The sequence below is a fragment of the Paramormyrops kingsleyae genome, chromosome 6, assembly GCF_048594095.1.
Source record: "Paramormyrops kingsleyae isolate MSU_618 chromosome 6, PKINGS_0.4, whole genome shotgun sequence".
In the NCBI taxonomy this organism is placed as follows: Eukaryota; Metazoa; Chordata; class Actinopteri; order Osteoglossiformes; family Mormyridae; genus Paramormyrops; species Paramormyrops kingsleyae.
Genome location: NC_132802.1, coordinates 6345017 through 6360441, shown reverse-complemented (window position 1 = coordinate 6360441; position 15425 = coordinate 6345017). Strand labels below are relative to the sequence as shown.

General features: G+C 42.2%; 1 protein-coding gene across 1 annotated transcript in view; it reads right to left on the bottom strand.

Annotated features, from left to right (window-relative positions):
- Positions 1-1425: 1425 nt before the first annotated feature.
- Positions 1426-15425, bottom strand: part of gpr153 (G protein-coupled receptor 153) — a 39836-nt gene continuing 25836 nt past the window's right edge. Inside the window, exons 4-6 of the mRNA XM_023841560.2 lie at positions 8242-8431; positions 6278-6450; positions 1426-3682 (exon numbers count right to left, since the gene is read on the bottom strand). Coding sequence (XP_023697328.1) covers positions 2888-3682; positions 6278-6450; positions 8242-8431 — 1158 coding nt within the window. The 3' untranslated portion in view covers positions 1426-2887. The remainder of the gene's footprint in view (positions 3683-6277; positions 6451-8241; positions 8432-15425) is intronic.

Genomic DNA, 15425 nt, shown 5'->3' with positions numbered 1-15425 from the left:
CACTCACACCTATGGACAATTTGGTAGCTCCAATGAGCCTCAGCATGTTTTTGGACCGAAGCACCCAGAGGAAACCCCATAATGACATGAGGAGAACATGCAAACTCCACACACGGAACCCTGGAAAGAGGCTCGAACCCAGGTCCCAGAGGTGAGGCAACAATGCTGACTACTGTGCCACCTGGTTCATTTTCACTTATATGAATTAGTTACATTAGTGTTTTCACTTTGCTGATGACACTCTCCTGTTGTTGGGTTCTGATTCACATAACTGCCCATGAATACTTGAAGAAATTAACACCGATTACTAAATACCACCTAGTATCGATGTTCTGAGACAATCTCTAGATTTTCTCTCCTTTAGAACCACAGGCATGAAATGTAATATCATCGATTATTATGCTTCAAATAGCAAGAAGATCTTCAATACATACCATAGTGTGAATGTTGGCTTGTGGTCTGACTGGGAATTTAGGGACTTAAACCTCCCAAAGTGCGGAACACCGAGGCATCAACAAACATTGCAGATCTATTTTAGTTTATATCTATGTCAATCTGGATTCCCATTTCTGAAGAAAACCAACCAAAATCCTCTAAGAATGTAGAATGTGAAAAACAAAAGGGCAATTTCAGATCAATAGTAATGGTGTTTTCCATTTCAGTTTAACTTCAGTTTATTTGTCCTTTTGAAACATAATCATCAGTTGTACAACATAAACACCAAACATTTCATTAGTTTGACAGTCATTCGCTTTAAACAGAAGAGGGTATGTACATACATATATACGAGAAATTAATTTTCAGAAGAAATTAACAAAGGTTTGTAATTTTTTGTGATTTTTTTTTTTACTAATATAGGTGTGAAAAATATCATTGAAAATTGAGATCCGCTCAGAGTCCAGTAGGTATGTGTTACAAGTTGCATTTCAATGACTGTATGATTTTTTTTTCTGGAACATACTGAGAGAAATCCAGTCCAATATGTGTGCATGCATATTTGTGTATAGATGTTGAAGGGAACCCAATGAAATCAGAACCAGCCCAGTGACTATTGCCTTTGTATATGATTTTTTTTTTTTTAAACGTACAAAAAACTAACCTCCCCCACCTTCAAATCTGGAGGTAAAGGACAACCTAGGCAGTAGGTAGCAGTAAATATACTTTTATTTGTATTTTCCTGGTTGCAGTTGAGGCAGTGTCCTCCCAAGATATGTGTGTGTTTCGCTCATGGGAGTTTCACTAACACAAAAATGTTCTGAGGGCGGAAGGAAAAATGATTGGTTCAGAGAGATAACCAATTAGATTGTAAAGGAGTTGGGCGCAAGCAACTAGAGGAGGCAGGATCAACCAATCAGATGTCGTGATCCCACCTCCTCTAGTTACTTGGACCCACCTCCTCTACAATCTGAGTGATTATCTCTCTGAAACAATCATTTTTCCTTCTGCCCTCAGAACATTTCTGTGTTAGTAAAAGTCCCAGAAGCGTGTGCTTTACTATATTAAAATGTCTCTTCTAAATTTCAAAACAGAAACTATTTTGCCCATGTAACTGATGCAACACCAGCCATTAAAATGTCAGAAGACGACTATAACTGTAATGTAAAGGGCAAAAGTTTTGAGCAAAGGATGAAAGAGTTTAATGATTAAAATAGTGTCAAGGCCCTTTTGTGTGAATGGGCCGGTGAGGCCTCAGCAAGCGGCCGCAGGTGACTGTACAATCGACAATAGAAACTTTAAATAAAGTGGTATAAATGCTAAAAAGGTTGACCTTTCATTTTCTAATCAACATAGTGAGATGAGATCCAGTTTCTGTGTCCACTGGGATTTCATCAAATATCGGGGTGTGTGATTAGCTGCCAATAAACTAATTAGCATTAAAAAGTGCTGCAAGCTGTGTAAATCATCTTAGAAACTTAAAAAACTATTTTTCTGTAAAACCTAAGAATATAATAACCTATATATCATAACCTCAGATTATTGCATTTAATAAGTTTCTTGTGTCTCTGAACTTAAATAAGCCCAAATAAAAAATTATTCCCCGTAAATCCTGAGAATACAGATGCATCCATACAGTCATTACAAAACAAGATTTTCCTGTTTTTACTATAATTCATATTGACATGTATTCAGTTGGTTATTGACTGCACACTGCACTATTCCAGGGGTATGGAAAGTACATACAAGTGTCACTCTTTCTTTGTGGACTCTGGATATCTCCCATATTACTGCTGTGTCTGATATTCCATTTGTGTGCATAGACTGGCATGGCATCCAGGACGTACTCCTCCCAACAGCTGCACTGGTCACTTTTCATAAGAAATTTCCAGAAAGGGAAACAAAGCAATGGAGGACAGTCGTAAGGTACGTGCTGACATGTGCTCATAGATACTGAAGTACTAAAGAAGTACACAGAAACCTCTCATGCACATCTTTGTTCAGCAAATCCAGAAAGGAATGCAGGCAAACCGGTCAGTTTCAATTTCAAAGTCGTATCTGAAGCGGGAGCAAAAACATAAAACTCTCATAAAAGACATTTTGCACTCAATTACAATGGGGGGACTTTTATATACAATTCGTGTTTTTCCAAGCATCACACAGGCTTTTATCACTGCTTCTGAGCCTTTGCAACCCCCTGCTGTTTAATGCAAATGGGTCAGTAGTATGAATATTAGTCCCAGCTGAGTGTGCCTATTGGTGACAGTATTGTGGCTGCGTCACAGATCTGATCCCTAAAAGCCTCTCATCTTCCATCACCTTCCCATGTGATCATCATACTAAAGCAATAAACATTCAACATGTAGAAGAAGAAACCAATAAAACGGCGGCAGTTATTAATGAATGGGTGGTAATAATAATAATAATAATAATAATAATAATAATAATAGACCTATGAAGAAGATCCTATAGAATCTGGCTGAAATGCCATATTTCCAGAGGACACTGCAGCGGAGCTTATAAAATTATTCGTGTTTCGTTTGCCCTCGGCTCCAGGCAGGAGTTTTTGATCCGTCCAGTTGTCGCTTCCACACGGGCCTGTCCTGAATCCCTGGAGCGCGTGTTCCCCGGTCCGCGAGGCTGGGCTCGGGGGCGCAGAGCCCGGCGCGCTCTTCCCGTCCCTCGGCTTCTCGTGACAGCCTTTCCCGGAGACATCCCCCACTCCCTGCCCCCCATTCCTGCCCGGCCCGGGTGAACCTCTGAGCCTCTCTAGCGCCGCCCTGTCGTTGAGCCGGCGCAGGGCGTGTGGCTCGCGCTCGAAGTCGGTGAGCGGGAAGTGCGGCAGCAGCACGATGCGGTGCTCGGCCGCCTCGGGCACGAGGGAAACTGCGGAAGGTCGGCGTGGGCTGCGCACGGGACTGGGCAGCGGCGTCTCATCGATGAAGCTGATCACCTCATCCCGACTGAAGCAGCGTAGGTCCTCCTCGGCGCAGTCGGCCGGCCGCGGCGGCGGTGGCGGGCGCGGCAGTGAGTGCGTTCCGTCGTTGGACCGCCGCCTCTTGTGGCGGGGGAGGCTCCCCTCATGCCAGGAGGCCAGGCTGCTCCTCCGGCGGTCGCGGCGCGGCGAGCCGTTGTGGGGGATCCCCGCCATGTCCTCCGTGGAGCCCCAGCGATGCAGGTAGGACGGGATCAGTCCCGCGGTCCACATGTCGGACTCGTCGTGGGAGTATCTTCTGGTAGGGGGCACCTGCCACGACACACAGGTGACACGCGTCACGCGCACGGGATCACGACGGCGGGATTACAACTTTGCCTCGGAATGTTTGGGGGATCAAAGACACAAAATAAAATGCAAAGGACGCAGGTCATATAATCTTAATAAAGCTCTAACTAATGGAGAAATGTAACAATTCATTTAAAATGATAGTCTTTATGCATTTATAGTGTTGGTATCTAAAAGTACCTCGATACTAAATTACGACAGTAAGCTCAATTTCATGAGTAAATTCAATACAACAAAATGATACTCACAATCCACACTGGCCTGATGTCTATGCAAGGGATACACACCGTAACGTTTTACAGTTAAAAAACTAGCGTGTTCTCCAGTGTGCACAAGGAGATGCTGCTTTTAAAAGTCTGATAGGCGGCCCAGTTTAACAACTGCGGAAGATACAGTAGCTGCAGACATGAAATGTGGCCAGCAGATGGCAGCAGAACACCGGTGTTGCAAACGATGCTGGCATACAGTGGAATGGGTGTTTACTGCCCCAATAAAAGATTAATTCGGCATTAACCCAAATGAAAAATTGAGCTTTGGCTCAAGGTCAAATATGTGTGCCAAGTGCAATTTATTATACAATATCTAAGCCTTTGGGACAGTTTGTACTAATGCAACAAATGGTTTGTGAAAAGCATTGGGGATGGCTGAATGTATGGGTTAATGCATGACACGCGGCTGTGGAGGCAAAGAACCAACGCAGCGTTGTTCTTTGTCCACCCCATTCCGCATTTGTTCTTTGTGGCAATTTATTTGTTTTTAAAATTCCCCTTAATGTTAAATTGTGTTATAGATCTGGAATTTTAAATAACGTTACTTAGAATTAAAGTTTTTAGCAGCACATTGATTTACTACAGTGATTCGATGGTCTGGCAGTGCGTGTCATCTTATAGAAAATTATATTCTGACCAGAGGTGGAACGTTCATGCCTAGAAAGTGAAAATCCAGACCAAGATTTTGTTTCAGCCAACCACTTGAGTACGCTGTGACTGTGACTCTTTATGTTCAGCTGGTTGGTTGAAACAAAATCTTGGTCTGGATTTTCACTTTCTGGACCTGAACTTTCCACCTGTTTCTGACCAGACAGATTTGAGGATTCAAGAATGATGTGGTACAAGAACCATAACATTTTATTAGCACTATATTCCATGTATTGCTGAATGTGCAGAATTATCCATTATTTCATTATTATTCGATCCAAAAAACCCACCCAGGGTGTATCTCAGCTCTGTGCCCATGGGACAGGCTCCTGGCTCCCAGGTAGTCCTGAACAGGGCAGTGGTTTGGAGACTGAGTGGATGCATGGACAATAAAAGGGCGTCAAATGCCCACTGGAGTTCATGAAAGGCTGAGAAGAAAGGTGAGACGGCATGCGGTGAGATGAGGAATGTAAGATAGCAGGGGATGAAAGGAGGAAGAGTGACGTGACAGGCAGTGGAAGGATAGCTACTGTATTCATCTCTGTTTCTATCAGTTTTCTCAATAAGTCTGGTTATTTCCATTTCTTTTTATTTTCAGGCAAAATGTATTCAAGGTAACCCCGCTTGTTAAACACACATGCAACATTATGCCAGCTTATTGGAAAAAATGCTGTCACAAAAACTTTGCGAGCGAGCTAAGATGTATCACTGAAATGCCTTGTTGCACAGGATGCCTGTCTCTTCCCAGATTTTTATGCAATTGGAGGTTTTGTTTAGGGCATATTTTGCAAAAAAAAAAATGGTAAATGATGGGAATGTGGTGACCATCTTAAAGGATTTACTGGTATGACTGGTGTCTCATGAGGTAAGTGACTGGTTTGTTTATAGGGGTGAGGTGCACACATTCAGACTTCAAGGGCTGCGTTCCTTCTGCATCTCCTTTGTCACAGATCTGAAAGACTCATTCCCGACAGACCTTAATGTACTGATTTCTTAACCGTTTAACTCAGGCACACAAACCCTCTATAGGATGATGGGTTTGTAGGGAGGTTAAATGGTAGACGTAGGCGGCCCTTGAAGACTGCATGCTGGGAGATTTTTTTTTCCTGGATTAAGGGGTCAAAGATGAGCATTTCACAGCTCTACGGCTGCCTGGCTTAAATGCTGGAAGCAAAATTACATTATTTCACCTAGAATTTTTACTCTGAAAAGCTCAGTAGACATTTTGGCAGAATATGATATGTTTAAGATTTACTGGGTCATACTGCTGCCTATTCGACAAAATGTAATATCCTTGTTGCTGATGCAGTCACTTAACACAGTTCAGTTTTAGAATGACAGATTCATAACTTTGTCAAAAGAATTAAAACCACACTTCCAAGTTCAATATTTAAGAAGCTGCTTTTAGTCACGATTACAAAACACTTGCAGGAAGAAGATGCCTTACACTGTTTCCAATAATACAGTTGGATATATTCAGGTGTGAAATATTTCTTGCACTTGTATTTGGTATATTGGTTCATATATATATATATATAGAGAGAGACCACTTCTACATGCACAATATTGTAAAGAAATACAAATTATACGAATGACCGGAAATATCAAAGGATCAGTTGCAAAATTAAAAATGGAAGAATACCTGCAAATACTGCATTTTATCTTCCTGTGGTTCTCGCAATGGATAACCTCTTTCTAAAGTTGAGAATTCATACTTGGCAATATGGTCTACCGTCATGATATCGGCAGTGGGGCTATAGTCATATGGTCTGTCATATATTAAGTCCGGATGAATTCTTCCATCCTGGCCGTTTTCTGCAAATGCAGAAAAGCATATATATCAGGATTAAAAAGAGACGTGCCCATATACACAGACAAACAGACAGACAGACGTATAGATAAGAGAAACAAAATTCAATGGCTTTCTTTTTCTGTTCTTTTTTAGAGCGTGTTACAGTTTACATTAAAGAGCACTACCATGCTGAGGCATAAATCCCTCTCAGAATAACCCCCCCCCAGGTCCTCTAACAGACTGACTGACCCATGAATTCATGACTTTTGACGTCATCTGAAAAAAGCACCGAACAGTTTTCTTCTGAAATTCAACCCAGCACAGAGCTGGAAGTGTGAGTCACCTTGATCAGAATTTCTGGGTCAAATTAAGGCCACATAGACAAACAGAACAAAGGCTCTTTAGAAGCATTGTGTCAGGCAAGATCCATCAGAGAAAATAAGCAATCCGTTACATTTCCAGGATTCAGTTGCAGTACTGTGTAAAATGCTGATCTTGAGACAAATGAGGGGCATTTGTTGGATGGAAGATGAAGTCACCTGTGCAGGCAGTTTGGCATGCAAGAGAGTTTTGGGGAAGAAGATGACCCTCAAACATACACCTGAGCTGTGAAATACAAGACAACCCCTCTGAAAAAAGCAGAGAACTGGTAACTACAGAAAAAGACAATTCAATTTACTGAGCAGTAATTCAGGTCTTGATCATTTTAAAGAATAACTATGCACAGCTCTTTAAGCAGTTAATGCTCAGTAAACCTTTAAGTTCTGTGTCAGATTCACTTTGTTATTGTCACTCTAAACACTCGAATTACAAACAGAAATTTGTACTGAATGACAGGTGCAGCATTAAGGAGACAGGGGTATAAGCTGAACTGGTCAGATGAACATGGGACATAAAGTTAGGAGCCTCCATTCTGGTGGGATTTTTGCATTTAAAATAAGCTAAACTCTTCCCTCCCACAGACAGAAAATTCCCGACTGAGGTCAGACACTACATTAACAGAATTAAGAGATAATGATCAATATTTCTAAATTTCACATGCTAACCTAAATGATATGTATCATGTTGAAGTTTAACTGTAATTAAACATAATATACTGTATGGTCCTCATAGTACACATGACCGCTACTGTGAAACGCTTGAAAACGCTAAACTACACAATGGATAAAAACCCCTAACCCCCAAATAGGAAGCCAGTAGTATTTTGAATTCCTTTTATAAAATGAAAGTAAAGCATTTTATTTATGATACTTCTACTATCATCCTGCCCCTGTGCCCCAAAAACGTAGTCACATGATAATCTGACCATTTCTATGTTTATCATAGCTAGTTAACGGACCCTAAGTAGGCTACTCAAGTGTGGTAAGCTCCGTTAGATATGGAACATCTTAGTCTTAAAAGAACAGAGTAGAACCATGTATTATTGGCTGAGAACTCACAGAGAAATACACAACAATTAGAACCATAAAACACAAGAAAGAATTTCATTGAAGGAGCAGTGACAGGATTAATCATCTAGACAATAAAAATCGAAGGTTTCTAGACGGAAAAATCATGGATGTCTATGAATTCATGTGTTCAAACATTTTTAACAACATATTTTACCTGACAAAATAATACTTAAATGTACAATTTAACTATTTGGAATATGTGCATCTTTGCTTGGATCGACACACATTATGCTGTATGTTTGACATCGATTTCGTGTCTTTTTTGAAACTTACATGAAAGACATCCACCCCCCCCCACCCAAACCACACCCAGAACATTCCTCTGTCTGGATGTTGACCAGGTCTCTCCGCAGTGCCGCCTACCTTCATCAACGTCATCACTGGACATGACTGCCACACACTTCTCCCACACGGTCTTGGCGTCAGCCCGGTAGCGGTCACAGGCCCACAGGAACATGGGGAGGAGGGCTGACTGGGCGATGGAGCACCAGAGCACACACAGCACCATCCAGTCGTAGGAACGGTCGTACCTCAGGCTGGCGAAGCTCACCACCTACGGGGAGGACACAGCACCACGGTCGACCGATCAGGGGCACGCAGGCCAGGCCGAGACGGGAAGAGCAAATGGAGCAGCGTTAGCTTACCTGGTGGAACACGGTTGGAGCAGATAACGGATGAAGCAGAGTAGATCCAGCACAGTTAGCCTGTCAAAGCTAGAATACCTCATGGAGCAGAGGCAGACAGGCAAATCTAGCAGAGCAGGGCTAGGGAGTCTGGGTGAGCATACCTCGGGCAAAGGCCCAGGAACTGGTGCCAGTCAGGGTGAGCACACCTCGGGCAAAGGCCCAGGAACTGGTGCCAGTCAGGGTGAGCACACCTCGGGCAAAGGCCCAGGAACTGGTGCCACTCAGAGGTAACACATCCACAGCAACTTGACCCCAAAGACAGATGTCAGTTGACTTCTCATAATAACAAAATTATTGTAGGAGCGAGTAAGAGTTAAATACCCACTATACAGTCAAATAAACAAGGGAAATGCCTCATACACAAGTACCAGCTGCAATTCCGGCTTCTCTATCAAATATTTCAAGGGGATTATTGTCAGAAGAAAGCATCTGTGCAGGAATGCTGAAGAACGTCTCCTGAAATAATGTTTTATCTTTGGGACAAGCTGAAAAGTGACAGCAATAAAGGGAGCTGGATAAAATAATAAGTACTTGGGGGCAGCAATGGTGGGGGGATTCAGCCAGTGCTAACAATGTTCAGAGTTCAGGGGAGTTTTGACAAGAAAAACCCGAGAACTTGAATATAAAAAGATATTGGACAGAACAAGATATTGACTGTCAACATTTTTTTTCTTGGAAAAACAGTCCTGCAGCAAAACAGCAGTATGTTGCAGTACATTTCGCCATCAAAGCGTCACAAAAAACTTAATCTGACGATCCTTAAATATTTTGCAGCAGAACTTCACTGATGCTGTGCGTAGTATCAAGTTTCTTTTTATCGAAAATTGTATTTTTAACTCTTTCATTCTGATGGAAAAAAACCCCATTGCCCAGTTAGTGCTCACCTAGGTGAGTCTTGCAGAAAGGTGTCGAGATGTCGGTTTTCTCCTGTTACACCTTCCAAGTCATGATCACATAATGTTGATGGATCCTTCATGGCTTATGGAAGGTGAGTGAGCTGATGCCCTTTAGCTTCATCTGTGTTTCCTGGGCACCTTAATATTGCTATAATTCTCCAATAACCACCTTTACTTTCACATGTCATGCCACCCTTAAGTACCTCTTACTAATACTCCGAGAAAAGATTATAATGAAGATAATCCGTATCGTGCCTTATCTGGACAAATTGTACATGCCACACTTGTAAATTCAACATGCAATTCATCAACAGAAGTGGGGACGTTTGGCAGAATCTCAAAACATGTAATCTGATGTTTGCTCATAAGTTTATCGAAGCCCTTACACTCTCACCAGAACTAACATCAAAATACTTCCAAGAGCAACATGGAATATAATACAGGATTTAATGCACTGCCTAATTATAATACACCTGGATGAATGGATCCATTTAAAATCAATTCAGCAGGGTACCACAAACATAGAGCCAGCAGTGACTATTCCTACTGAAAGGCATTCATAAATGGGCAAGACTGAATATAATTTAATTTCCATGCATTTAAATAGCTCATTACACCACATAAAAGATGCAACAAGGCACCATTGAGTTATACTTGAATTATGGTCATATTTGGTAATTTTCAAGATATCATAATATGAGACAAGCTCACAAACCAGCAAACGAGCAAATTGTTTCTGGTGTGAAAGCAGGTCATGGGGTCAGGTCTTCTTTTAAGGATCTTGTATAAATGGATCTTGAAATGGCTCAAAGGGTCAGAAAATAATATCTCATTTATCCCTTATTGGGAAATTTTGTTTTTGATTCACCTTTAATGTGATGATTTTTTATTTTTTTTTGCAAAAACATAGCATAATAAATGAAGCTTAACTGACTCACGTTTCCAACATCTTTTGAGGTAATGTGTTCCGCGCTGCCTGTGATGACATCACATGTTGCCATGTCAAAAGAAGGAATGAACACAGAAAAACCTGCTTTAGACCTACTTATGTTCCATCTTTCTCTAAAGCAAGACACAGGAGAGGTGGGTTTGATCTCTTGGCTTTCAAACCCATGACCCCAACACTCTACTTGTTGAGCTACAGGAGCAGACTTGTGCGCATTATTTTGTTTAACTCTGGAAGATTAAAAAATTACAGATGGAGCTTTTAAAGGCTGCTCAGAAACGCTACGCTCGTTTTCAAACACTTTGACGACGTGCTTTGGTTGAAGCACCCGCCTTTTATTCCAGTTGTTCGTAAGCTCAGATGATTCAAAGGCAGACTTCTGACGGAAACAACACAATCGAGGCTGTGAACCATGCAGAGAAGCATAAAAGTTTTTCATCAAAGCGCGATTCTGTATGTACTTACAAATACAAAGAGCATCTGCCAAATTAGCCCAGCCGTTACAGAGACAATGTTGGCACCCCAAAAGACTGCCTTGGTTTATTAATTAAGCCATAAACAAACAAAAAATATTTTCACTGCTGATGCAAAACAGTGCAGAATTGAACACGTATTATTTTAATTGTTGCTAAAATAATGCTAGACATATTCAGTAATATACCTTTGTGGTTTCACCAGGGTGCTGCTTGCGGGCTTCACAGGACAAATAATCACAGGAAAAACAAAAGTCAATGAAAAGCCCTAAAGGAAACCAGCCCAACTCCTGTTCTGACTCGATATAATTCAAGATTTACAGAGATTCAGATCTCACAATGACACAAGCAGTGTCATTAGAGGAATCCCATGCATGCAGTATACCAGCTGAAGCCATGGACTTTAACACTCCCCAAATGATATTTTAAAAGGTTTGTCTATAATCAAATGACATCAATACTGCAAGGAAGCAGTTTATTTATATAGTCTCAAGAACAGATGTCACAATCTGATTCACGCGTAATAAAACAAAGAATCAGACATCAATAAATGACTTGTCTATAAAACCCATTTTCAGGCACCATTAAAAGGGGCTCACACTGCCAGCTGACCTAATGTCCACGGAGAGGCGGTTCCAAAGCACTGGGGAAACAATCGTGGAAGCTGTCAGCCCTGGGTACACGCCCCGGGGACATCAAGAAGACCATGATCACAAGACCTGAGGGTCCTGTTGGCTGACTAAGGGATTAAAAGATCACGGATTTGAATGGGTACAGACTATTAAGAGCCCGCCCATCCATCCATCCATCCAACCATCCATCCATGCTTGTCCTATGCAGAGTTACGGGGGTCTGGTGTTTGCCCCGGAAGCTACAGGCCCAAGGTGTGGATTAACCCAAAATGGGACGCCAACCCATCGCCGTATTAAGAGCTTTATAAGCAAACAAAAGAGTCTTTGTATTGTGTCATGTTAATCACTATAAAGCATGTTGTTATTGCTGCTATCTTTATTATTCATTTCAGTGTTACTTTAAAACAGAAATTGAAGCTGGCATATTAAGAGAGACCGTGTCGTCTTGGAGCCTGATTAAAGTGTGTCGACATGTTTACCTGGCACCCCCGTAACAAAGAACACAAAGACGTCTTACCGAGCGCCAGTTTCACGCACGACCATTAACACACCCCTCACAAGAAACCGAGGATGTAAGGAAGAGTCCGATTTTGATCAGCCTGAAGTCTCTCATATCCCAACGGCAGGCATTTCTGACATGAGAGCCAGTTTTTTCAAGGTTAGTTCTGTTGGGAAAGAGTCTGGTTACTAAGAAGCTGGTTATGATGACTATGGCCAACTGACTGAGGGAAAAGTCGCCCTTTTTCTTTGTAAGGAGAGAAAAGGCTTTCAATCTACTGTTAGTTTATCGTGGCATTATTATGGAAATGGTCGTCTCAGCCTGACAGTGAAACACAGGACTCTCCAATAGCTACATCTGCAAGCGATGCACAAATGAGAAACGCGGGGAGGAGAGTTAGATGTTCTGACCATTGTTATAACATTCAGTTGTATTAATTCTGATTATATCTTCTCTACGGGGGCTTGCGTGTCCAGAATGTAACATCACCCAAGGAAACAAGTCCAATTTCATCCTGGCTAAAGAGTAAGATTGATGTGTCACCGATGAGCGACATCCGAGCTCCATTTGTGATTGATGCAATGGCTGGTTTCTGTTTTCAGTTGTTGTTTGTAGTTGTTGTTGTTATTCTTGGTGAAGTTCCACATTTAGAATGTTGCTGCGTAAAGAGTCTGTTGTTTAAGGAAATTACTTCCTTTTCATTTTCTGTCCATACATACATGCAAGCTCACATTCAACCACGATACCCACGTTTTGTATTTTCCCGTTTAGTGTTTTGTGTTTGTCTTTTGTGTCTGTCTACTGCCTCTAGATAACTGCATATCTCCGCAATCCATTTATTATTTGTGTTTACCGTCATACCCTATCACTCCCCTTTGTGTTCCGGCTTGACCATAGACTAGGCTATGACATCATCCAGAGCCAAGGAAAGTTGTTTGTATGACTGACCCTGCTCTGACCACCACCCCCACAAACACAAAAGCAGAGAAGCAACAGAGAGTCCCAGAATTTTGTGTCACATACCCACTCAAAAACCGACCTATTTCTCAACCCACAAATGATTTTAATGCCAAATGTTCCTTTCAGTAATGAAGTACTGCACCCTGTTTAACTCTCTGTCAGAACATTAGACTTCTAATTAAGAATGAGGGGCTTAAAGACTGATGGGGCCCCTCCCAGAGCAGCTGCCTTTCGCCAGCTGAAACACTTTCACTGGCTCCTTCCTGAACAGTTGAATGGCTGCGATGGGTCTCAGACAAGCTAATGGGAGTTTTACTTACACAAAAAAACACTGGTCCAGAGTGATAACCAATCAGATTGTAGAGGGGTTGGGTCCAAGGAACTAGAGGAGGCGGGACCAACAAATCCGATGTCATGGTCCCCCCCTTCCTCTAGTTGCTTGGACCCACCTCCTCTACAATCTGATTGGTTAACTCCCTGAACCAATCATTTTTCTTTCTGCCCTCACAACTTTTTGTGCAAGTAAAACTCCCATGAGCATCATAAAAGCCTGTAGCCTGGCAGGGCGAAGCGGAGGAGACCAGTGACCCAAGGATGCATTCACTGCCATCTCTGCATGCTCTAGCAAACACTAAAAGCTTTCCTGTTTCCTGAACACTGTGTAAACAGAACTACTCGTCCGGTAACAAGGGCAGACCCATTCAGATCCATTCAGGCACATCAGGCTCCACTCCTCTCTTCGTTTCCAGCCCTGCTTATCCAGTTCAGGGTCTCTCTTTTCTCTCAGCTGACACGTACATTGAAGGCAACCTGCAACTTCACTTGCTGCAGGTAATTTTACTGTATAATTCAGATCAAATGCCTTCCTGATGATACAAGTGCAGATTCCTTCAAGGCATCCTTCAGGTTGTGAGTTTGAGCCTCTAACCACCATGGTATTTGTTTTGACGAGCTGTGATCATTAACCGACACATTTACGTATTATTTTCTGTGTACAAATGGAGTGATTCTCAAATCACAAATGTCACAAATATGAAGTAAATATTGCAAGACATTTGTATCCATTAGAAAGCCCCAAAGAAAAGAATTGTTAGCAATTTAGGAATGTAAAATGAAAAATGCAAAATTAATGTGGAGGCTGGTATCTCCAAACTATAATCTTTTGATTATACAAATATATAAAAATCAAAAAATGACAAAAATCCTTAGAGAAAAAAGTAGCAGGATGCCAAAATTCAGATCATATTGCCTGCTGCATATGAGCGCTTTGGAGTGGGATTTTTTTTAATCACAATTGAAGACAAACTCTTGAGGTTATTCCTGAGCTCCAGTCTATATTTAAACATGATGAATTCATGAGAAAATCATATATTCGCTGGACTCATTTTTAAAAGCCACCAGTGGAGACTACAGATGAAATAGCTGTATGATGGATGAGATTTCCGGCCTCTGTGACACAATAATTATCTACGTACATAGACTGCCCCTGACTTACAACTTATACGACTTACCACGACTCACACACTCGACCAAAGTTTATGCAAATATATGAAAAAATAAATTCTCTGCAGCCATAAGACTGGCAGCTCTATGCTACCCAGTGCAAGCTGCATGCTGTACGACAGTCACTGTGGGAAAGTACTGTACGGTACAGCAGCGTGACCATCACCGCCTCAGACACGCACCTCCCAGTCTCATGCCTAAAAGTCACTCCAGTTATCGTATTCTAGCATACATCCACTTCGACGATCGGTCTGTCGGTCAGAACGGAGCCCAGTTGTCAGTTAGGGACGGTCTGTATTTCCTGTTTTATTTAATATGAATTACATCCTAAGCATATTTTTTTCCTATACTATTTCACATGATAAACATAGATAATAATAATAATAATATTTCCATCTTGTTCTGCAACAACCGACAAAGAATTAGCTGCGCACAGACGGCCACCAATCAGCACGCAGGCTGTCACTAACTGTGTTTTCATCACTGTTGGTTCCTGTGGGGGGTGCTGATGGGACGCGGCAGGCGGCTGTTAATTGCCCCATGCAGGGGGCCGGTCTGTCTGCCCCGGCTCAGCTTATAACCCATGCTGGTTTGCGGCTCAGGCATGCCTGCTGCCTCCCCATGACCCACCAGGGCTACATGGACCCCTGCCCACCTATTAGGGCAAAGAGGAGCTTCCACCCGGTGGCCACTGCCCCCCTCTGGTGCCACAGCTGTTGTATATCTTCCCATATCCCTGAAATAAACCTCCTCCTTGCCCGGCCCTCTTTATAGCATTAATTTCCATGACATTTCATCCATTTTCCATTACTGCTTATTCTGTTAGGTTAGTGATGATGTAGGGCAGAATGTAGAGTCACCAGTTCAGCTGGAAGACATTTCTAGACTGTTGGGGGGAAGGGGGTGGTGGTGAGAGTTCCCACAGGTAGGGGCTCAGTAGGGGCAAGGGTAC